This window comes from Tamandua tetradactyla, chromosome 3 (assembly GCF_023851605.1).
Source record: "Tamandua tetradactyla isolate mTamTet1 chromosome 3, mTamTet1.pri, whole genome shotgun sequence".
In the NCBI taxonomy this organism is placed as follows: domain Eukaryota; kingdom Metazoa; phylum Chordata; class Mammalia; order Pilosa; family Myrmecophagidae; genus Tamandua; species Tamandua tetradactyla.
The window spans coordinates 59335326-59359946 of NC_135329.1; the positions used below are offsets into that span (position 1 = coordinate 59335326).

Below are 24621 nucleotides of genomic sequence, written 5' to 3' on the forward strand. Positions count from 1 at the left end.
GGCACAAAGTGGCAGGCCAAGTAAATTGGAGAAGCTCTTACAGCTGGTGGAAGATAGCCTCAGGATATAGAACTATGATCTGACTTCAGTGTTTGAACATTAAATGGATACTTGTCCATACTGTGACTGAAGCTGTGTCAGAAAAATGGTGATGCTAATAGTTACTGATTTAGAGGATGTTGTCTGGAGAATAAACCAGTTACTCTAGAACAGGACCTAGAGTTCATCTGTTAAATGCTCAGCCAGTGTGGATAGATGTTCTCAATAGCATCATCACTGTAATTTCTTCTTTCTCATTATTATCGACATTGTTGAATGCTAGTTTCCCAAGGCCAGAATAATGATGAACAAGCCAGTTCCAGAAGAAGCCACTTCTGGAGCAGATGGCTCATAGATCAAGTTCTCAGGTTATGGCCTCAGCACACCTGGACCCACCTCACATGTGGGTGATATGCAAATATTGATGATATTCTTCTTTTTTTCACAGAGTTGTTCAAAGTTAGACATACATTAGTGAGTATGAAATACTCACCCATGGAATACTGTGGGCCATCACCTCTAATATTTAATCCAGTACAATAAAGGCAGGTTTCCTTGAATACATGGCATAAGGGCAAGGGCTCAGGGTGCTGTGGATACATCAGCGACTCACCCTCTTTATTTTCCTTAACCCATCTCTTTATTACTGTCATTTTCCATGTGTGCCACTTCTTTTGACTATGTCTTAGTATATTGGCTAGGTGGATCTTCTACAGGACTTTAACACAATAAATAACCATAAACCATGAAGACAGAGGTAGCCACATAAAACAATGTTGTTTTGTGTTCTACAGAAAGTATGCTAAGAATTCTATGATAAAATCTGTGGGTCACATTTAAATTGAGGGCAGCCTTAACACAACAATGAGGAAAAGAACAAGAGATCAACAGCAACACAAGATATCCAGGTTCCCAACTAACATGAGTTACAGATATCATTAAATGTATGGATTCATTATAAAATGTGGAAATGCAAACACTTACCCAGTGGCCCCTATTCACTCTTCAGGGATAGAACCAGGAATCTGCATTTGCAAAAGTGAACCAGAGATTCTGATGTGGGTGGAATCTTGAACTCTGTGAAAGTGTGGTTGACAAGCTAAAGACCAGTTCTTAATGTAGTAAGCAAAGATGTTCACTCTCATGTCGCTCACTCCTTCCTCCATTGAACTGAAGGCAACAGCTGAAACTGCACACCATTTATGGGCCACAAACTAGTCTGTTTTCTTTCTTATCCATTCATTGTGATTTTGTTAGGACCAATTTCCCATTCTCAATTTTACCTCATTGGAGTTTTTTTTATCCTTCAGTTATCTACTTACATATATCATCTTAGCAGGCTTCCTAAACACTCCACCCAAAATTGTTCCCTTTTTTATGCTCCTTCATATCTCCCCATCTCCACAGCAAGGCATGCACTACTCTTTATTGTGATTTTTAGTTCAAATTTCTCCCTTGTCTGGATTGTAAGAGCTGAAGAGAATAGAGTTAGCACCTGTCCGGATCAGTCTTGTACCACAGTAGCCACATAGTGTATGCTATATGAAAAGACTCAATGAATATGATCAGTGTATGTATTAAAGAATAAATAATATGTAGATAAAAGTATTTGATTTAGACATACTAGCATAGGGCCATATTTTCCACATCTTGCCATTTGGGGGTCAATATTTCTGCCTATGCTTCAGCCTAGTAAAGTGATGGGAAAATTTTAAACCTACTATCAAAAATGAAAATGGAGAGAACATTGAGGGGACATCCTACTTGACTTAGCCCCCAATACTTATAATATCAAAGTCCTCCAAGTGAACTTTCAGGATCAGAGGACTCTAACTCCATGCTAACAGCCTCTCTCTGCACTGAAAGCCTGTCTTCTCATGGGATTTTTCTCAATTCAGTGACTAGAGTGACAAATTGATATAGATACCAACTACTCCACTATTCGGGATCCATAGAGTTGTCTTAGGGCCAGTGTTTAATCAGGTGATACTGAGAAAATAGTTGAAGAAAAGTGGAAGTGAGTTACTCAGGCAAAGGAGGTGAACTACCTGTCTTTCATGCTGTATGTTGCTGCCTCTTGTAATATTACAATACTGTTGTTTGAGATTTCCACCTCCACTGTGTGGCAATATGCCACAGTCCACATGATGGAGAAAGGCTACCTGGCCAACTCTAGTGGGGATTCTAGGGAAAAGTGAGAAATTACCCTCTGAAAGCTTAACCCTAAGAATCCTTGGGCTTTGGTTTTGGGTACAGAATATTTAATATAAAGATTAAGTTACTAGAGATATCTTTCTTCCAGAAAGCATTTCATTTTCTATGGACAAATAAACATAAATGTTTTAACAATTTTTTAGAGAAAATAAAACAATGGCAATATTTATTATATTTTAATACATTGTTTTAAAAGCTTAATCTACATATTGAAAAACATTTTATAGATATATCAGTTTTAAGCTATATTGAATGATGTGAATTATATCATAAAATATCATTGCATTTCTTCTGGGGCTGTTATTTCTAACAAAAGCAAATTTCCATTACCATATTATGTATGTTCATTTTTTTCTGTTTGTCTTGAAAAACTTTTTATTAAGGAAGTTGTAGGTTTAGGAAAATCATGCAGAAAATACAAAGCTCCCACATACTCCCCCAACTCCAGTTTTCCCTATTATAAACACTTTGTATTACTGTGGTACCTTTGTTACAATAAATGAAACAATATCATTATAATTTTACTATTAACTGTAGTCCATAATTTAAATTAGGATTCACTATTTGCTTTGTACAGTCCTATGGGTTTTTTTTAATTTATATTTGAGTGGCATACGTACAACAAAATTTTCCCTTTTAACCACATTCATAAATAAAATTCAGTGCTGTTAAATACAGTCACGCCATTGTGCTATCATCACTGCCATCAATCACCAAAACTTTTCCATTACCTCAAATAGAAACTGTCCCCCAATTAAGCATTCAATTCCTATTACCTACCCCAACTGCAACCCTGGTAACCTGTATTCTAGTTTCTGACTGTGAATTTGCTCATTCTAATTATTTCATATCAGTGAGATCATACAATATTTGTCCTTTTGTAACTGCCTTATTTCACTCACAATGATGTCTTCAAAGTTCATCTATGGTTTTACATATATCAGAACTTCATTTCCTTTTACAGATGAGTACTATTCCTTTGTATGGATATATTCCATTTTGTCTATCCATTCATCAGTTGATGACATCTGCTTCCATCTTTTGGCAATTGTGAATAATGCTGCTATGACCATCAATGGGCAAATATCTGTTTGACTCCCTGTTTCAATTCTTTTGAGTATATCCCTTGAAGTGGGATCTCTGCGTTATTTGGTAATTCTATACCTAACTTTCTGAGGAACCACAAAACTATCTTTTACAGTGACTGTATATTTGATATTCCACCACCAAGGAACATGTTCTCATTGCTACACATCCTCTCCAACACTTGTTATTTTCCATTGTTTCAATAATAGCCATCCTCGTGTGTGTGGTGCCTGTTTAACTTTATTCTACCCACACATTTTCCTGAATATATAACTAGGTAGAAAAGTTTGGCTAGCTTGAAAATCATTTTCCCCCAGAATTTTGAGGGTATGGTACCATCTTCTAGTCCCCAGGACAATGGTGTATTTCTTAATTCTGACTATTTGTCTGTGTTCTCTTTTTTTCTTTGGAAACTTACTATCTCCTCTTTGCTCCAGTGCTTTGTAAATTCTCAATGATGTATCTCAGTGTAGACCTCTTTTAACCTTTGTCTTTGGCCCTCCATGGGCTCTTTCAGTCCAGAACTACACTACTCAGTTTCAGGAAATTTTTGTGAATTATTGCTTTGTTGATTTCTCTCCTCCCCTTATTTTATGGATGCTTTATGATCATGTGGTGGACTTATTTTTTGTGAGGTGCAATAATGTAGGGCTTAAGTGCACAAAGAGCATAAGCTCTGGATCCATTTGGCCTGTGCACCTCTACTCCCTGCTATGTGATGCTTGTCTGGGCTCCCATTTCCTCACTTGTGAAAGTGGGGTAGTAATAGTACCTACTCCATTTGTTTGCTTTAAGTGTCATGTAAGTTAAGGCGCATAAAATAATAATAATAATATCCAGCACACAAATACTCTGAATATTTAATATCAACTCTCACAGCACAAGCAATGATCAGAGGGTGGTGCCTGTGGCTGCCCTTGGTGGTGATGGACTGTCATAGCTCACCCCATCCTCATCTTCTACTAGTGTAGAGGACATTGGTGTGTCAGGCTGGTTCTAAGCACTGAGAGTGATTAATCTTACATTTTTTTGTTGTTTGATTTTCTGGTTTTGTTGTTGTTACACATATTTAAGAATTTCAACTTTATCATTCAACCCTTCTATTGAATTGTTCATTTTCTTCTCAGGTTTCGAATTTGTAAGAGTACTTCCTCGTTTGCCAAATTTTTTTTTTTTATGATAGCTGGATAAATAGAAAATACTCAATATAACCTTTAGCGAAAAAATACTTTGTATAGTCTTCAGTATCATTTCATTCAAGGAGTTTTAAGTTATCTTAAGCCTACAAGCTGTTTTGAAATAGCTTGCTGTTAATTTAGTTTAAAAAATTTACCCTGTTCCTTTTCTGTGACAGTAATAAAATCTTCCCTTCCTCTGCTTGCAGGAATGAAACATCATATGAACTAATATCAGAACCTTCTTCCATTTTGAAGGACATGATCAAAGGCCTGAATGGTCAATAAAGAAAGAAAGGTCTACCAGAAAAGAGGAAATGCTGACCAAACAAAATGATGCAGGTGACTGTTATGCAATTTCAATGAATCCTGTGACTTTTATTTAGCTTTTAAAAAATATTTTTCTGCTTTCTTCTGTACCTTAGCCATTCCTTTGTCTTTTAGGAGCATTAAAAACTCAGATCTTTTTTCTTACTTAGAACTGGTCTCGGAAAGTTTTTCCTCCAGTTCCTCACATGTGCACCAGTAATAAACTCACCAAGACACAGAGACTTGTTCTCTATCTGAGGATCAGGAGGGTCTGACTATTTAAGTCCATGTTTTCTGATGGTAACATTTATAGCCTCCTGTTCTTGTTTTTGAAAACAAAATCTGTAATATCTTTGCAGATATTGTTTTTAGTGTATTTTTTGTCTCTCTTACTTTATCAGCTCTGTTCCTTCTGAGTCCCTCTTTCGTTATTTCCTCCTCTTACCACGGTGTCTGGAGATCCTGAGATTTTTCAGTCACCTGACCAGTGAGTAGCTTCTAGCACCTAGGGCTGCTGAGCTTTGAGGCCAGAACCAGCTAGGCTGCTGGTGGAAGCCTTACTACCAGTCCTTTCTTTTGAGCTAGGAACTGTTGCAGAGAGGAGCTTTCCTCTGAAAGGAGACTCAGAACAGTGCTCTTCTTCAGGCAGCTGTGCTTCTGAGCTCATCTCCTGGATCTTATTTTCCAAGCACTGCTGGGACAGGATACACAGGGTACCATGCTTGCCAGCAGAACAGGTAAGGAAAGAGGTCTGGGGGTTTTCTTTTCCAGTTGCAATCTCATGCACAATGCCTCGGGCACCCGCCTTCATGCCCTAGTCTGCGAAGGCAGCAACCACTGTCCACTTAGCTCCAGCTCTACAAGATTCCCATCTTTATGCCCTCATGGGTTTTGGTCTTTACATAAACCCTTTCCTATTATATTAGAGGGATCTCAGGAGGAAGAGAAGGTAAATCTGCCATTTCTAACAAGAGGTTGTCTATGGTAAATATAGACTTGCCCAACTGTAGAAGCCACTTTGTTGAGGATTACTGGGCCAACAATCTCAGGTGCCTGACCTTATAGAATTGATTTCTTCCAGGCCAGAAAACTGAATTCCAGGCTTGGGACTGGGATCAGAAAATGGCAATTACCTAGAACACTTCTTTCAATACCATGGATGCCCACCCTTGGTCTTTTAAAATTAGTTCTGGGTACTATGCCTGCATATCCTTCAAGATAGACTGGTTTCACCCATCCCATCTCTTGGTTTGAAGTTCTACCTACCGCGTTTCATCAAATCTAAGATGCCGTCAGTCTTAACATGCAGTATTGTTTCTTGAATCACTAGGATAGAGAAAATATTGCCAATTCAACAAGAACACTGTATTCATTGTTACACACCTCCTGACATTTTAGAGATGTTAAAATGCAAAGAATATGTATCTTAAAATCGATGAAAGATGGCAGTTCTTTGATCACTTTCCTCATCTTGATAGTTTGTGGAGATGGGCTTCTGTGGCTGCAGAGGTTCCTTCGGCCTAGGCCGGGGGCGGTAGTTCTCTCCCTGTCCTCACCGGTGAGAGGAAGTGAATGAGAACAAGAGCGCGTCCCTTCCTCCTTCCACTGCGGTCTGTTTGCACGAGAATTCCATACTTCCGGGATCTTCCTCCACTGTGAGAACCGGAGGGAGCCAGAGCGTGGGGGTGAGGGGTCCGGAGGCGGATGACTCCGGTGCAAGATGGCGACGGCGAGCCTATCTCCGGTAAGTGAGTTCACGGTGCCGGCCCGCTGCCCAACAGCTTGCGGGAGCGGGTGACTGGCCCAGCCAGGGTGCCAGGGGCTCCGCGGAGGCGCTGAGGACTCTGCCCGTTCTGGTCGTGCTTAGGCATTCCTTCTTCGGGGAGGGGAAGGGAGACAGGGGAGGGAGGTGGGCGGGAGCGCCCCGACGGCGGCTGGCCGCTGGGTAACAGGTAAGAGTTGGTGTTATTTTATTTCAATCAATGAAGATCGACTTATAGCGATGTCTGTGTTCTAATAATCATGCGTTAAGATTTCAAGAAGATTGTATGTTACGTTTGTGAGCTGTCTCTCACATTCTAGGTGGTTGAAGGAACTTGTATTGGACTGTGGTATTGCTAGTTCAATGTTTCCTTATGCTTTTATCAGTTGGCATAGGCTTTTCTATTTTAAGAAAAATTTTCGAAAGCATGGGAGTTTTGAAACTTTGAAAGACTGGGAGGGTTATCAGGTCATAATAAATGTTACTTGAAACCTGAAGGTACATTAGATAACGTTCTGTGTATTTTTTATGTACTAACTCATTATGTCTCACAAAATGTTACGTAAGAGGTACTCATATTTGTTGTTCACACTGATAGAAGAGCAATCTTAGCCAAATGGAGGATGTGACATGACAAATTCTTACAATTTATAAAAGTTGTCACTCAGAATCATCCTCTCAGAGTCTTAGAGGATCAGCAATTATAAACGTAAAATAATAGGTAGGTCCTCTTACCGTTCCCACTTCACGGAGTGGAAAAATAGAGCATAGAAAGGCCACATAACCCCAAAGCTTTCACCTGCGCATTCAACCCTAAACTTTCCACAGATTATCCTGCTTCACCTTTTGCAATGAAAAGGTTTTGAAAGAGTTCTGGTCTCTTACATCTGTGACTTTCATTTCGTTTACCTCAGCCATTCCCATTTTTTTTTTTTTTTTAAAGAGAGAGGGAGGAAAGGAAGGAAAGACAGAGAAGGAAGGAAGGGAGGAAGAAAGGGAAACATTTTTAAACATTTTCTTGTTTTATTATATTTTGTTTGTTTGTTTGTTTTTTACATGGGCTGGGGCCGGGAATCGAACCGGGGTCCTCCGGCACGGCAGGCAAGCACTCTTGCCCGCTGAGCCACCGCGGCCCGCCCCAGCCATTCCCATTTTGAAAGATCCTGATATCCTGGTTTATGATGACTTGGTCCTTATCATTTCCTTGTTTGAAATTAGGTTTGATATTGCCTGGGATTGGTGATGACATCTTACTGATGACAAAAATAACTATGTAATTAAGGATAGAAATATCTGGATCATTCTTCCAGATACTGGTCATCTGGAAAACTTTTCTTATTAATATGGCCCATAGGTTTCACTTATATTTGAAAGGAAAATGTTATTTAGACTATCATTCACCCTCACCCTCACTAACTTGATGTATCAATAAGGACAATTTCCAGTCTTTAATGTGGTGACCTAAGATATGTGGAGGACATCCAACTCTTCCCTTAAGCAGAAACCGGAAGTTGATATACTTTTGAATTTTCCACAACTTTACCTGGACCAAATTCTATTGTGATAGATTCGAGGATTGGAGATAAGGACAGAAACTCATAGTAAAAATGGAGCATTAGGGTTCAAGGTCCTTCTGATTCAGGGGGCTTTAATACAGGCTTGTCCAGGAGTTTAGAAACCCTTTTGAATAGAAGTGAGCCATGACTAGGACACCTAAATGGCCGAGGATCCAGCAGTCTTCAGGCCATGCAAAATGGACATGCAATGGAAGGGTTGAAATAATGAGCAGACTCATGAGTTCAGACCCCATGGCTTGAATGTGTATATGCCTACTCTGTTCCAAGTATTTTCTGTTCCAAGGATCCTGGGTAGAGGGTGACTAGTTCCCCACTTCCCCTTTTTTAATCTTGGCTCTGACATACTAATGATATATTTTATAAAAACCTCTTAAACTGAGGCTACAGCTGGCTTTTGAGAAACATTAGTGCAAAATTTCCTTTGTTATGTGGAAGAAGCCATTTTATACTGCTTTAGTTTAAATTTGGACTAAATAATCTCAACAGTGGTGTTTGGGGACCTCATTATTACATAATTTTGCATTATTTGCCCTAGATAAGTAGGGCAAATAATAGTTAAATAATGTTTCTGTTCCAGAACCCTGTCTTCTTGATTCCCTTACCACTAGCAACACATACATTAACAAATCAGGGAGTAGTGGTGTTCCTTGTCTAATTTAAACAATTCTTGGTCCTCTTAACACTGTTCTGAAACAGTGCTCTGGCCTTGTCAATGAGGGGAACCTAAGATTGCTTTGAGATCTTAGTTCAATTAAAAGCCACACTTGGCCGGGATTCCTTTTCCTATGATGGAACTTGTACTCTCTTTGCTTTTGTGATATTCCTAATGAATCACTGTGTCCTATATCCAGTGCTTCATGCAGTACTTTATTGATTTCACCTCCTCATTCCAGTGGCATTTTTTCTTAGCTTCAGTGAGTCCTCTCTTAGTATCTCTGGGGCTTTTCTCACTAAGATGTCTATTTTCTGTGCTTTGTCCTCTTGTAAAGGGTTCCAATGAAGGATTAAAACCCACCTTGAATTGGGTGGGTCACATCGCAATTGAAACAACCTAATCAAAAGTTCCCACTCACAGTAATTCTATACTGACAGGAATGAATTAAAAGAACATGACATTTTCTGGGAAACATGACAACTTCAAACCAAAACATTGTACACAAGAGAAAATTAAACTTTCTTGAAGAAGATGATTTCCACAATTAGCTTTTTTTCTGGGGAATGGAGGGAATTAAGATTTTGCTATATGAAAACAATTTTACTGAAAATGAGCCTCATGTCTTTATAAACATACATAACTTACTCAAAATAATTATTATTATTTTTTTTTTAATTTTTTTTTATTAATCAAAAAAAAGAAAAGAAATTAACACAACATTTAGAAATCATTCCATTCTACACATGCACTCAGTAATTCTTAGTATCATCACATAGATGTATGATCATCATTTCTTAGTACATTTGCATCGATTTAGGAAAAGAACTAGCAAAACAGCAGAAAAAGATATAGAATGTTAATATAGAGAAGAGAATTAAAATAATAATACTAATAAAAAATATATATATAAAAAGGAAAAAGAAAAAACAAAAACAAAAGATACAAACAAACAAACAAACACACAAAAAACCATATTTCAGGTGCAGCTTCATTCAGTGTTCCAACATAGTTACATTACACTTAGGTATTATTGTGCTGTCCATTTTTGAGTTTTTGTATCTAGTCCTGTTGCACAGTCTGTATCCCTTCAGCTCCAATTACCCCTTATCTTACCCTGTTTCTAACTCCTGCTGGTCTCTGTTACCAATGATATATTCCAAGCTGATTCTCGAATGTCGGTTCACATCAGTGGGACCATACAGTATTTGTCCTTTAGTTTTTGGCTAGACTCACTCAGCATAATGTTCTCTAGGTCCATCCATGTTATTAATGCTTCATAAGTTTAGTCTGTCTTAAAGCTGCATAATATTCCATCGTAGGTATACGCCACTGTTTAGCCACTCGTCTGTTGATGGACATTTTGGCTGTTTCCATCTCTTTGCAATTGTAGATAATGCTGCTATAAACACTGGTGTGCAAATGTCCGTCTGTGTCTTTGCCCTTAAGTCCTTTGAGTAGATACCTAGCAGTGGTATTGCTGGGTCGTAATCCATTCTGCCAGTCTATGTCTTTTGATTGGGAAATTCAGTCCATTAACTTTTAGTGTTATTACTGTTTGGATAATATTTTCCTCTACCATTTTGGCTTTTGTATTATATATCATATCTGATTTTCCTTCTTTCTACACTTTACTCCATACCTCTCTCTTCTGTCTTTTCGTATCTGACTCTAGTGCTCCCTTTAGTATTTCTTGCAGAGCTGGTCTCTTGGTCACAAATTCTCTCAGTGACTTTTTGTCTGAGAATGTTTTAATTTCTCCTTCATTTTTGAAGGACAATTTTGCTGGATATAGAAGTCTTGGTTGGCAGTTTTTCTCTTTTAGTAATTTAAATATATCATCCCACTGTCTTCTAGCTTCCATGGTTTCTGCTGAGAAATCTACACATAGTCTTATTGGGTTTCCCTTGTATGTGACAGATTGTTTTTCTCTTGCTGCTTTCAAGATCCTCTCTTTCTCTTTGGCCTCTGACATTCTAACTAGTAAGTGTCTTGGAGAACGCCTATTTGGGTCTATTCTCTTTGGGGTGCGCTGCACTTCTTGGATCTGTAAATTTAGGTCTTTCATAAGAGTTGGGAAATTTTCAGTGATAATTTCTTCCATTAGTTTTTCTCCTCCTTTTCCCTTCTCTTCTCCTTCTGGGACATCCACAACACGTATATTTGTGCGCTTCATATTGTCATTCAGTTCCCTGATCCCCTGCTCAAGTTTTTCCATTCTTTTCCCTATAGTTTCTGTTTCTGTTTGGAATTCAGATGTTCCATCCTCCAGTTCACTAATTGTAGCTTCTGTCTCTTTAGATCTACCATTGTAGGTATCCATTGTTTTTTCCATTTTTTCTTCTTTGTCCTTCACTCCCATAAGTTCTGTGATTTGTTTTTTCAGATTTTCTATTTCTTCTTTTTGTTCAGCCCATGTCTTCTTCATGTCCTCCCTCAATTTATTGATTTGGTTTTTGAAGAGTTTTTCCATTTCTGTTCGTATAGTTAGCATTAGTTGTCTCAGCTCCTGTATCTCATTTGAACTATTGGTTTGTTCCTTTGACTGGGCCATATCTTCAATTTTCCGAGCGTCATCCATTATTTTCTGCTGGTGTCTGGGCATTTGATCAGATTTTCCTGGGTGTGGGACCCAGCTGGTTGAAAGGTTTTTCTGTGAAATCTCTGGGCTCTGTTTTTCTTTTCCTACCCAGTAGGTGGCGCTCATGGCGCTCGTCTGTCTGTGGGGCCCACTGGTAAAAGATGCTGTGGCTCCTTTAACTTGCCAATCCGAATCTCGCAGTCGGCCCAGGAAACCGCGCATGGAGGGGGGGGGTCGCCGGCCGCCGCGGCTTGGGGGAGTGCTGGTCCAAATTGCCCAGCTGGCCCGAGACGCCAAGCGTGGCGGGAGGGCCCCGCTATCCAATGTTCCCAGTCAGACCGGGGAGCCACGTGCATGGAGGGGACCCCAGTCGCCAGCCGCCCCGGCGGGAAAACGCGCGTCCCTCGGGTATCTCACCGCAGCGCATTCTCCCTGCCCGTTCAGCCGTTCCAGAATGGGGTACGCTGTCTTTTTGGTCTCTGTCGTGGCTCCGGGAGCTGTTTCGTATTGTTTCTGTTTCTTTAGTTGCTTTTCTGGAGGAGGAACTAAGACCCGCGCGTCTTACTAAGCCGCCATCTTCTCCCGAAGTCCCAAAATAATTATTTTAAAAGTCAGAAGACTTGTGCTCTAAATCAACAAAGGATGATAAGGTCATTATAAAGAACGAGATTATTCTAAGATACAGAATGTCTGCCTTCTAAACTGGTTACTCAGGTGGTTAAGAAAAGCCTTTTATAACATTTTATTAAGAGTAGACCAATAATCAAGAGAACTCTTTTTTTTTTTTTTTTTTTTTTTTTACATGGGCAGGCACTGGGAATTGAACCCTGGTCTCTGGCATGGCAGGCAAGAACTCTGCCACTGAGCCATCGTGGCCTGCCCAAGAGAACTTATTTTATTTTTTTTTTTTATCCTTTTTTTTTTTTATTAATTAAAAAAAGAATTAACAAAACAATTAGAAATCATTCCAATCTACATGTACAATCAGTAATTCTTAATAACATCACATAGTTGCATATTCATCATTTCTTAGTACATTTGCATCGATTTAGAAAAAGAAATAAAAGACAACAGAATAAGAATTAAAACAATAATAGAAAGAAAAAAAAACAAAAAAAACAAAAACAAAAAACCTATACCTCACATGCAGCTTCATTCAGTGTTTTAACATAATTGCATTACAATTGGGTAGTATTGTGCTGTCCATTTCTGAGTTTTTATATCCAGTCCCGTTGTACAGTCTGTATCCCTTCATCTCCAATTATCCCTTCTCTTTTTTTTTTTTTTTTTTTAATTAACGGAAAAAAAGAAATTAACCCAACATTTAGAGATCATACCATTCTACACATGCAATCATTAATTCTTAACATCATCACATAGATGCATGATCATCATTTCTTAGTACATTTGCATTGGTTTAGAAGAACTAGCAACATAACCGAAAAAGATATAGGATGTTAATATAGAGAAAAAAATAAAAGTAATAATAGTAAAATCAAAACAAAACAAAACAAAAACCTAGCTCAGATGCAGCTTCATTCAGTGTTTTAACATGATTACTTTACAATTAGGTATTATTGTGCTGTCCATTTTTGAGTTTTTGTATCTAGTCCTGTTGCACAGTCTGTATCCCTTCAGCTTCAATTACCCATTGTCTTACCCTGTTTCTAACTCCTGCTGAACTCTGTTACCAATGACATATTTCAAGTTTATTCTCGAATGTCCGTTCACATCAGTGGGACCATACAGTATTTGTCCTTTAGTTTTTGGCTGGATTCACTCAGCATAATATTCTCTAGGTCCATCCATGTTATTACATGGTTCATAAGTTTATCTTGTCTTAAAGCTGCATAATATTCCATCGTATGTATATACCACAGTTTGTTTAGCCACTCTTCTGTTGATGGAGATTTTGGCTGTTTCCATCTCTTTGCAATTGTAAATAATGCTGCTATAAACATTGGTGTGCAAATGTCCGTTTGTGTCTTTGCCCTTAAGTCCTTTGAGTAGATACCTAGCAATGGTATTGCTGGGTCGTATGGCAATTCTATATTCAGCTTTTTGAGGAACCGCAAAACTGCCTTCCACAGTGGTTGCACCCTTTGACATTCCACCAACAGTGGATAAGTGTGCCTCTTTCTCCGCATCCTCTCCAGCACTTGTCATTTTCTGTTTTGTTGATAATGGCCATTCTGGTGGGTGTGAGATGATATCTCATTGTGGTTTTGATTTGCATTTCTCTAATGGCCAGGGACATTGAGCATCTCTTCATGTGCCTCTTGGCCATCCGTATTTCCTCTTCTGAGAGGTGTCTGTTCAAGTCTTTTTCCCATTTTGTAATTGGGTTGGCTGTCTTTTTGTTGTTGAGATGAACAATCTCTTTATAAATTCTGGATACTAGACCTTTATCTGATATATCATTTCCAAATATTGTCTCCCATTGTGAAGGCTGTCTTTCTACTTTCTTGATGAAGTTCTTTGATGCACAAAAGTGTTTAATTTTGAGGAGTTCCCATTTATTTATTTCCTTCTTCAGTGCTCTTGCTTTAGGTTTAAGGTCCATAAAACCGCCTCCAGTTGTAAGATCCATAAGATATCTCCCAACATTTTCCTCTAACTGTTTTATGGTCTTAGACCTAATGTTTAGATCTTTGATCCATTTTGAGTTAACTTTTGTATAGGGTGTGAGAGATGGGTCTTCTTTCATTCTTTTGCATATGGATATCCAGTTCTCTAGGCACCATTTATTGAAGAGACTGCTCTGTCCCAGGTGAGTTGGCTTGACTGCCTTATCAAAGATCAAATGTCCATAGATGAGAGGGTCTATATCTGAGCACTCTATTCGATTCCATTGGTCGATATATCTATCTTTATGCCAATACCATGCTGTTTTAACCACTGTGGCTTCATAATATGCCTTAAAGTCAGGCAGCGCGAGACCTCCAGCTTCGTTTTTTTTCCTCAAGATGTTTTTAGCAATTCGGGGCACCCTGCCCTTCCAGATAAATTTGCTTATTGGTTTTTCTATTTCTGAAAAATAAGTTGTTGGGATTTTGATTGGTATTGCATTGAATCTGTAAATCAATTTAGGTAGGATTGACATCTTAACTATATTTAGTCTTCCAATCCATGAACACGGTATGCCCTTCCATCTATTTAGGTCTTCTGAGAACTTATTTTAACAAAGAGAAAAATCAAATTCTAGTTTTGCGTGAAGTTACTGTCTGATGAAAAAACTCTTAAGACTCTTAAAAACCTATCAAATCTTAGATCTCAACCAAATAAAATGTGCTTTCTGCAGACTTTCTACAACTGTCTGTACCAGTAATGATAATTCTACATATTCTTGTTTCTCACTTTGCAATGATCTTCTTTTAATAAAAAACTACTTTTTTTCCCTTAAAAAATGCCTTGCATACCTTAAATATTTGTTATCAGAAATATCTTGGAAATTATTTTCAAGCTAATATCTTTTAAAACCTAACTGGTCTTTAAGTACAAATTTACATTTTTCATCACCTTAGACATCTAGTAGTTATGTTAGTTTATTTGAGCAGTAATCCTGTGTAGATTTAGGAAGAGCACACCCAAGTAGAATATAATTATATGCCTGTATTGTTCTTACAGTGGGAACTCCAAAGACATAGCTGTTTATATTTGACTAATAATATTAAATTAGTCCTGTTTGTTACAGGTTTTCTGAATTACGGGAACTTTAAATTTCTTCAAAACACTTGGATTTCATTCTGTAAATACTTTTTTTCATTGGAAATATGTTTGGTTACCTTAAGCGCTAGAACTTTAGAAGTATTCTTATTATAAGTGCTTATTTATCTTTAAATTAGTTTGAATAGAGCTCTTTTATAAGCTAATTTGGTAATACCATTCAAAGTAGGAAACTATACAGCAGACCAAAGACGGAAAGTTTATAGATTGCATTTAAAAAATTTGCTGTTTTAAAATTTTTGTTAGACAAAACAGAAATCTCATGAGCTTTTGATTTCTCATTTGCCTTTTGCACAGAATCCCTTAATAAACTATTTTAGAGTATTGAAAGTTTTTAATATACTCTGAGTACCAATTAAAATAGGCATTCTATTTAACTGGTATGAGACTACTGTTCTAGAGTGTGTTTCTGAGATGAGTAATTTTGTCTAGTTGGAATGTTTCCCGTAATGCACACTGGAATACTAGGTTGTCTTTGTTGAGATTTTGCCATTTTGTTAGACAGTTTTAAATATGTAAGTGGTACAGTGCCAGAAGATGGAGAATCAAAATTTTAATAGTTTGAGAATGCCATCTTTCTCACTTCATTTCTTACCTGGTACATAGGCAAAGAAACTACACTACTAAAAATGAATCTGTGGACTGTGCCAAACAGTTGGGGACTCAGACTTAAAATTTTATCTTACTCATCAAAAAGATTGACCACTCCCCTTTGAACTGAGAGATAGTGAGGTCAGAGAGCTAAAATACAAAAAGAATGGAACTCAGATTTTAGAGTAATTTACCCATGAACCTTGTAGAAGGTGGGGAGAACAGAGAACTCAAATTGTTCAGTGATTACTTTCTTCTATGTTTTCTCCAGAGTCCTTAGCAGTTGCTTTCACAACTTGTCATCATCACCAAAATTGTCATTAAAAAACAAACCAAAAATCCATAAAAACTTAGTTTTTTAGATCTTACTCCTTTATTAATGAATAAATTAATGAATTAGACAATATCCAAGCCATAAAATGGAAGGAAGCTCTGGAGAGTGACAACAAAAGCAAAACTTATATAGGCAGAAGAAAATCATCTTAAAGAAAGTAACTTTATTAATTGGTACAGAATAGTTTTCCTTACTTGGGTTAGCCTTTACTTAGAGAAACTAAACTAGAAAAAAAAGGGAGTGGCCATTTATGATTAGTTGTTCTCAGGCTTCAGGTTCTGGAAGAAGCAGCACTAACAAGAAGTTATGTTCTGGTTTCCTGACATAGGCTGAGCATGAGGGCACCATCTCAGGCCTACTTAACTTGTTTATCATCTGTTATCCCTGGATCTCTTACTTGTTTTGGCAATAGAAAATCTTTACAACTTTCTCAAAAAAAAAAAAAAAAAAAAAGAATAGATCCCACAGTTACTCAACAAATAAATATATGAAAGTACCATAACCAAAAAAAAAATTCTATCCTTAAAGAGCTCATGGATCTAACAAACTAATGGTTCATAAAATAAGATGTAGGAAAACCTCAAAAATTTTAAAGCAGTAACCAATATTCTTTATTCAAAAGAGAATACATTCAGAAAACATACTCTATAAACTGAAAATAGGGAAAACTCTTTTACATCACATGGCATAAATTTTAAAAATAAACATTGTGAAATATAAATAGTTGATTATATAACATAAAATTGCTAAAGTCATAAAGCTAAGGCAGTATTCCCAGAAAAATTATTGGCTTTATACTGTGAAAAATACCTATATTAAAATAAATAATCAAATAATATTAAACCTACCTTAAGAAGTTAAAAGAAATACAATAAAACAACATTTTTGAAAAGGTGGAAGGAAATTAGTAAAGAAAAAATAAATCATTTATAAGGAAAAAAATGAAAGAAATAGCTAAGATTCAGATCAGCATTCCTAATAGTGCTTTCTGCAATGGAGATAATGTTCTTTATCTTCACAGTCAATTACAGAAGCCATTTGAAATTTGACTGGTGCCACTGAAGAACTGAATTTTTTAGTTTAATTAAATATAAATAATTTAAATTTAATAGCCACATGTGACTTAAAAATATTTAATATTTATAATATCAAATAGCAAATCTTGGAATATTCAATCTATAGATTGAATAGAATTTTGGAACGAAGCAATTAAAAGTAATGAAATTGATTCAAAACAAAAATGGACAAAGTGGGGGTGTGCAGGGTAGAATTCTCGCCTGCCATGTGGGAGACCTGGGTTTGATTCCTGGCCCATGCACTTCCCCAAAACAAACAGAAAGCAAACAAAAGAAAGAAAAAACAAAAATTCAACAAATGGTGCTGCAATAATGGGAAACTCACATGGAAAAAGAATGAAATGTGACCCCCGCCATACAGCACACACACAAAAAAATGTACAAAGGACACAAATAGTCAAAATAGGAATGAATATGGTGGGACCAAAGTTGACACAATAGAACATAAGATGTTGTTTTGCTATTTAAAATGTCTGCACTTGGTCAAGACTTATAAAAATATAAGTAAATTTGGCTCACATCTATTGTTTGGAGAACTCATCAGAACTCAAAAATTGGAAGACTCAGTGAGGTCAGCTATGTTCTGAGACTGGTTCCAAAGAAAAGAACAGTTTGCTCTTCTCCCAAAGTCCTGCCATATCCAGCTTCTACTTCTCAAGGTGAATATAACCTCTGTTTTGTATTTCCTTTAAAATGTTAGTAAACCTAATAAGGTTTACATTCCAGGGGTCACACCCTATTTACACAGATAATAAGCCAAGACAGTGCTTCATTCTGTGGGATACTCATTTGTTTATCTTGATTGGAAATACCAGACCATTATAAAATTATAACCCTCTTATGATGTTGGATGTGTAAGGCCATTTGAAAGCAGTTTTGCAAATTCATTCATTCCTTATTGTAAATCCTTTGACTGTATTATGTGTTCTAGGAAATATTCCAGGTCCTGGAGATTCAGCAGGTCTATCACAATGTGTCTCTACATGGAAATGGTTGGAATTCTCTGAAATAAATCTGTAAAGAAAAATAAATGGAAGATGAATAAACATGAATGCTTTCAACATGCGTAATGATCTGACAAAAATACAACAGGTTACTCAGGTGAAGAATAGAGTCTTGGAGTGGTAGTGCTCTCTAGAACAGGTTTAAAATGTTGCTAGTTACAAGCAAAACTGGAAGCAACTTTTATGCTTGTTTTGATAAGGATTAATTATATATATAATTTAACAGTGCAGTACAAAATCTTGTTGCCACGTCATTCCCAATTTTATTAAACATTTGAAAGGAATTCAGATGTTTCTTTTTTTCTGTGCATGTCTTTATTACATATCTAATCATATGTTAGATAAAGGTGGTGCCAGACATGAGGTTTTTACAATCACTTGGTCACATGGTGTTCTAGTTTGCTAGCTGCTGGAATGCAATATACCAGAAACAGAATGACTTTTAAAAAGGGGAATTTAATAAGTTGCTAGTTTACAGTTCTAAGGCTGAGAAAATGTCCCAGTTAAAACAAGTCTATAGAAATGTCCAATTTAAGGCATCCAGGGAGAGATACCATGGTTCAAGAAGGCCGATGAAGTTCAGGGTTTCTCTCTTAAATGGGAGGGCACATGGTGACATGGTGAGCACAGTCAGAGTTTCTCTCTCATCTGGAAAGGCATATGGTGAACATGGTCAGGGTTCCTCTCTCATTTGGAAGGACACATGGTGAACACGGCGTCATCTGCTAGCTTCTTCTCTCCTGGCTTCTGGTTTCATGAAGCTCCCAGGAAGAAGTTTTCCTTCTTCATCTCCAAAGGTCATTGGCTCGTGGACTCTCTGCTTCGGGGTGCAGCAGTATTCTCTTGTCTCTCTGAATCTCTTTCATTCTCCAAAATGTTTCCTCTTTTATAGGACTCCAGAAATGTCTCAAGACCCACCCAAATGAATGGAGACATGTCGTCATCTGATCCAGCTTAACAACCACTCTTGATTAAGTCACATCTCCAGGGAAATGATCTGATTACAGTGTCAAACATAAAGTATTGAATAGAGATTATTCTGCCTTTATGAAATGGCATTTAGATTAAAACCTGGCTTTTCTAGGGGACATACATCCTTTCAAACCAGCACACATGGTAAGAGCTATATAGTTATCATTATCAAAGATCAAGGCTAATGGGTTACAGTTCAGCACTTTCAAGTAATCCTTCTGGCTATTCCAATATACTAGAACCTAAAAAGAAATATCTACATAATGATTCAGTAGTTATAACCAATTGTTAAATCCTGACTTCTCTGTTGTAACTCCTGTCGCCCATTTGATCATTCTCTGAATCTTCAGGAATATCTCAGCAATGACAATTCTAATTATTTTGCAAAGGGGTATCAACATTATGATGTAGAAGAATGAAACTGGTTGATGTTCTTGGAGAATGGTACCTCTAGGTTATAGGGCTTATCTGGCATAGGAACAATCTGGAAGTTTTAAATTTCTGAAAAAATTAACATACCAGGTAAAACTTTTATAGAATCTTAGATAGAGCCCAGAGTATTCTTTAGGGTTTTCATGAATACTGTTGGTTGGGACTTGGTATACTTTGGCAATTTGCCATATCTGACTGAAGCTTGCAGAATGACCTCTTTAACCTTTTGGAAATCTCTTAGCTACTGAAACTTTATTTTGTTTCATTTCTCTTCCCCTTTTTGGTCAAGAAGGCATTCTGAATCCCACAATTCCAGGGCCAGGCTCATCCCTGGGAGTCATGTCACACATTAGCAGGGAAACTTACACTTGGAAGTCATGTGTCATGTTGTGGGTGTCATGGTCAGTTTCATATATCAGCTTGGCCAAATGATGGTACCTGTTTGTCTTGTTGGGCAAGTGCTGGCCTGTCTGTTGTGATGAGGATATTTCATAGAATTAAATCATGATCACGTCAGCTGCATCCACAGCTGCTTCCATTTGTAATCAGCCAAGGGGCACATCTTCTGCAATGAGTGATGCTTAATCTAATCAGTGGAAGTCTTTTAAGGAGGATTTGGAAGAGACAGGCTCTCTTCCTGCTTTGGCGGCAGGAACTCCTATGGAGTTCGTCTAGACCCTCCATCAGAATCATCAGCTTCAAAGACTGCCCTGTGGATTTTGGACTCTGCATTCCCATGGTTACGTGACACACTTTTATAAATTTTATATTTGCAAGTGTTCCCTGTTGATTCTGTCACTCTAGAGAACCCTAACTAATACAACTTGGTACCAGGATTGGTTCTTAAGAAACAGAATCTTAAAAATGAGCTTTTATGAATGGTTTTCTGTTCTGACTGGACTCAAAGACACTAAGGACTCTGATTCCCATAATCAGAATGACACTCCCAATCCATGGAGTGAGTTGGCAAAAGAGATAGTCAAAATATCACCATTCAATTCTCATGCTTCGCTTGTACAAAGCCAGGCTCTGAGGGGTAATGTTTTTGACACCTTTACAGGATTTTGTGGAAATAAGAGGTATAGAGATGTTGGCTGGTTGTTGTTAGATATACAGGATACATTAAGGAGTGAAAGGGATGGGCTTAAGGCTTCAAACGAGAAGCTTAAGTGCCATCTGACAGATGTAGAAGTTTCTATGAGTATCTTAAAGGAAAATCTTATTTCCTATAGCCGTAGACTTGAGATCTCTGAAAATTAGACTCAGAATCTTATTGTTAGAGTAGCAACTTTACAACATAAACTGAAGTCTCAGTGTTTCATGGTGTCTGTGGTTAAAGTTAGGGCATTAATTGAAAAGGAGTGGGACCCTGAAAAATGGAATGGTGACATAAGGATTGATAGTGATGTCAGGGGTGAGGTTGAAACCCTAGGTCATGCTAAGTCTTCTCTAGATAACCCTGTAAGAGTCTGCCCTGGGGACATAGCTGCCCCACCTCTAGCCTGCCTTGAGGAGTTGGCCACCCAGCCTGCTCCTGAAGGCATTAGCTCTAGAGTGAGTAATCCTATTTCACCAGATAAAACTGCAAATGAATGCCCTGAAGCAAATGACTTGGAAGATATTTCTAATTCTTTTCATGATCCACCCCACCACCCCTCATTTCTTCCAGACCTATGACTAGACTAAAGTTCCAACAGGCCCCTAAAAGTGAGGTACAAAGTATCACACATGAGGAGGTACCTTATACTCCAAAAGAACTGTGTGAGTTTTCCAGTTTATATAGATAGAAATCAGGAGAATATGTGTGGCACTGCATTTTAACAGTGTGGGTGTGGGAAAATGGTTGGAGGAATATAAGGCTGGATCAGGCTGAATTTATTGATTTGGGCCCACTAAGAGATTCTGCATTCAATGTTATAGCTCAAGGGGTTAGAAAAGCCATTAACAGTTTGTTTGAATGATTGGTTGAAACATGGATCAAAAGGTGGCCAACATGACCTGAGGTTGAAATTCCAGAATTGCCCTGGTAAAATGTAGATGAGGGGATCCAGAGGCTTAGAGAGATTGAAATGTTAAAGTGGATTTATCATGCAAAGCCTGCTCTTACACCTCAGGAATGTGCGGAGGATGCACCTTTTACCAGAACAGTGAGAAATAAATTTGTGAGACTAGCGCCATCATCCCTGAAGAGCTCTGTAGTTGCACTTCTCTGTAGGTCAGATATTACTGTAGGAACTGCTGTCACTGAGCTGGAATCCTTAAACACAGTGGGGATGACCAGATCCCAAGATGGCAGAAGCCAGGTGGCAGCACTTAATCACCAAAGACAGGGTAGATGTGGCTATTATAATAGACAGCAAACTCAAAGCAGAAGTCAAAATTATATGACTCACAGAGATTTGTGGCATTGGCTAGTAAATCATGGAGTACCTAGAAATACAATAGAATGGCAGTCTACTAAATTCTTGTTTGAGCTGTATAAACAAAAGAGTTCTAGGTAAAGTGAACAGAAGTCTAACCTAAATTACAAAAATAGAGTCATGGCCCCTTAATCAATTTCCAGACTTGAGACAGTTTACAGACCCAGAGCCCCTTGAATGAAGGGGAGGCCAGGTCCCTTTGGGGGAGAACCCTGTTACACTGTCACAAATTTATACTGGTAACCTTCCTCCAAACCTTCCCCAAGGAGACCGACAGCTTTTTACCAGGGTAACTGTGCATTGGGGAAAAGGAAATGATCAGCTGTTTCAGGGATTATCAGACACTGGTTCAGAAGTGACATTAATTCCAGGAGACCCAAAACATCACTCTGGTCCACCAGTCAGAGTGGGGGCTTATGGAGTCCAGATGATCAATGAAGTTTTAGCTCAGGTCTGTCTCACAGTGGGTCCAGTGGGCCCCCAGAACCCATTCTGTAGTTATTTCCCCAGTTCCAGAATGCTTAATTGGAATAGACATATTGATTAACTGGCAGAATCCCCACATTGGCTCTCTAACTTGTGCAGTGAGGGCTATTATGGTGGAAAGGCCAAGTGGAAGCCACTAGAACTGCCCCTACCTAGCAAAATAGTAAATGAGAAGCAATACCAAATTCCTGGAGGGGTTGCAGAGATTACTGCCACTCTTAAGGACTTGAAAGATGCAGGGGTGGTGATTCTCACCACATCCCCATTCAACTCTCCTATTTGGCATGTGCAGAAAACAGATGGGTCTTGGAAGATGACAGCAGGTTATCCTAAGCTCAACCAGGTGGTAACTCTAATTGCAGCTGCTGTTCCAGTTGTGGTATCATTGCTTGAGCAAATCAATACACCCCCTAGTACCTGGTATGCAGCTATTATCTGGCAAATGCTTTTTTCTCAGTAGCTGGGTTAGTAAAGACCACCAGAAACAGTTTGCTTTCAGCTGGCAAGGTCAGCAATATACTTTCACTGTCCTACCTCAGGGGTATGTCCACTTTCCAGCCCTATGTCATAATCTTGTCCTCAGAGAGCTTGATCATTTCTCCCTCCCACAAGACATCACATTGGTCCATTATATTGATGATATCATGTTGATTAGACCTAGTGAGGAAGAAGTAGCAGCTACTCTAGACTTACTGGTAAGGCATTTCTGTGTCAGAGGATGGGAGATAAATCCAACAAAAATACAGGGGCCTTCCACCTCAGTGAAATTTCTAGGTGGCCAGTGGTATGCGGCAAGTCAAGATATCCCTTCTAAGGTGAAGTATAAGATGCTGCATCTGGCCCCTGCTGTGACCAAGAAAGAGGCACAATACCTAGTTGGTCTCTTTGGATTTTGGTGACAACATATTCCTCATTTGGGTGTGCTACCCCAGCCCATTTATTGAATGAACAGAAAAGCTGCTAATTTTGAGTGGGGGCCTGAACAAGAGGAGGTTCTGTGACAGGTCCAGCCTGCTGTACAAGCTGCTCTGCCACTTGGGCCATATGATCCAGCAGATCCAATGGTGTTGGAAGTGTCACTGTCTAATAGAGATGATGTTTGGAGCCTTTGACAGCCCCTATAGGAGAATCACAATGCAGACCCTTAGGATTTTGGAGCAAAGCCTTCCCATCTGCTGCAGATAAGTACTCTCCTTTTGAGAAACAGCTTTTGGTCTGCTGTTGGGCCTTAGTAGAGATTGAACACTTAACCATGGACCACCATGTTACCATGAGACCTGAGTTGCCTATCATGAGCTGGGTGTTGTCTGACCCACCAAACCATAAAGTTGGGTGTGCACAGCAGCACTCTATTGTAAAATGGAAATGGTGTATATGAGATTGGGCCAGAGCAGGTCCTGAAGGCACAAGTAAGTTACATGAAGAAGTGGCCCAAATGCCCATGGTTTCCTGCCACATTACCTTCTCTTTCCCAGACCAGAGCTATGGCCTCTTGAGGAGTTCCTTACAGTGAATTGACTGAGGAAGAGAAAACTTGGGCCTGGTTTACAGATGGTTCAGCACAATATGCAGGTACCACATGAAAGTGGACAGCTGCAGCATTACAACCCCTTTCTAGGGGTGCCTAGTGAGGAACCCCTATGGGAAACAGGTTGAAAGCAACAGAACCCAGGAGCAAGGGACCAGCAGATGCCAGCCACATGCCTTACCAGCTAAGAAAGTGTTTGGGATGGCATCAGCCTTTCTAGACTGAAGGTAACCTCTTTTTGGTGCCTTAGTTTGGACATGTTCTTGGCTATAGAACTGTAAACTTGTAACTTTACTAAATTCCCTTTTTAAAAGCCATTCCATTTCTGATATATTGCTTTCTGGCAGCTTTAGTAAACTAATGCAGTCAGTGTAGCTTCATGTGTTTCTAGGAATTTGTCCACTTCATCTAAGTTGTTTAGTTTGTTAACATATAGTTGTTCATAGTATCCTCTTATGACTTGTTTTTAATTTCTTCAGGGTCCATAATAATGAACACCCTCCCATTTCTGATTTTCTTTTTTTGCATCCTCCCCCTTTTTTGCTTTGTCAGCCTAGCTAGGGGTCCGTCAATTTTATCAATTTTCTCAAAGAACCAACTTTTGGTTTTATAGATTCTTTCTGGTTTTTTTTTTGTTGTTGTTATTGTTCTATAATT

General features: G+C 38.4%; 1 protein-coding gene and 1 long non-coding RNA gene across 4 annotated transcripts in view; both read left to right on the top strand.

Moving 5' to 3' along the window:
• LOC143677345 (uncharacterized) overlaps positions 1 to 5255 on the top strand; it is an 83955-nt gene extending 78700 nt beyond the window's left edge. For both annotated transcript variants that reach the window (XR_013172516.1, XR_013172518.1), the window contains one exon: positions 4724 to 5255. This is a non-coding gene — a long non-coding RNA (uncharacterized LOC143677345). The remainder of the gene's footprint in view (positions 1 to 4723) is intronic.
• A 1077-nt stretch (positions 5256 to 6332) lies between these two features.
• The window catches only part of LOC143677348 (uncharacterized), a 65578-nt gene continuing 47289 nt past the window's right edge, over positions 6333 to 24621 (top strand). For both annotated transcript variants that reach the window (XM_077153212.1, XM_077153213.1), the window contains exon 1: positions 6333 to 6567. Coding sequence is in view for 1 of the 2 variants with exons in the window: in XM_077153213.1 (XP_077009328.1) it covers positions 6528 to 6567 (40 nt within the window). In the remaining variant the exon portion in view is untranslated. The remainder of the gene's footprint in view (positions 6568 to 24621) is intronic.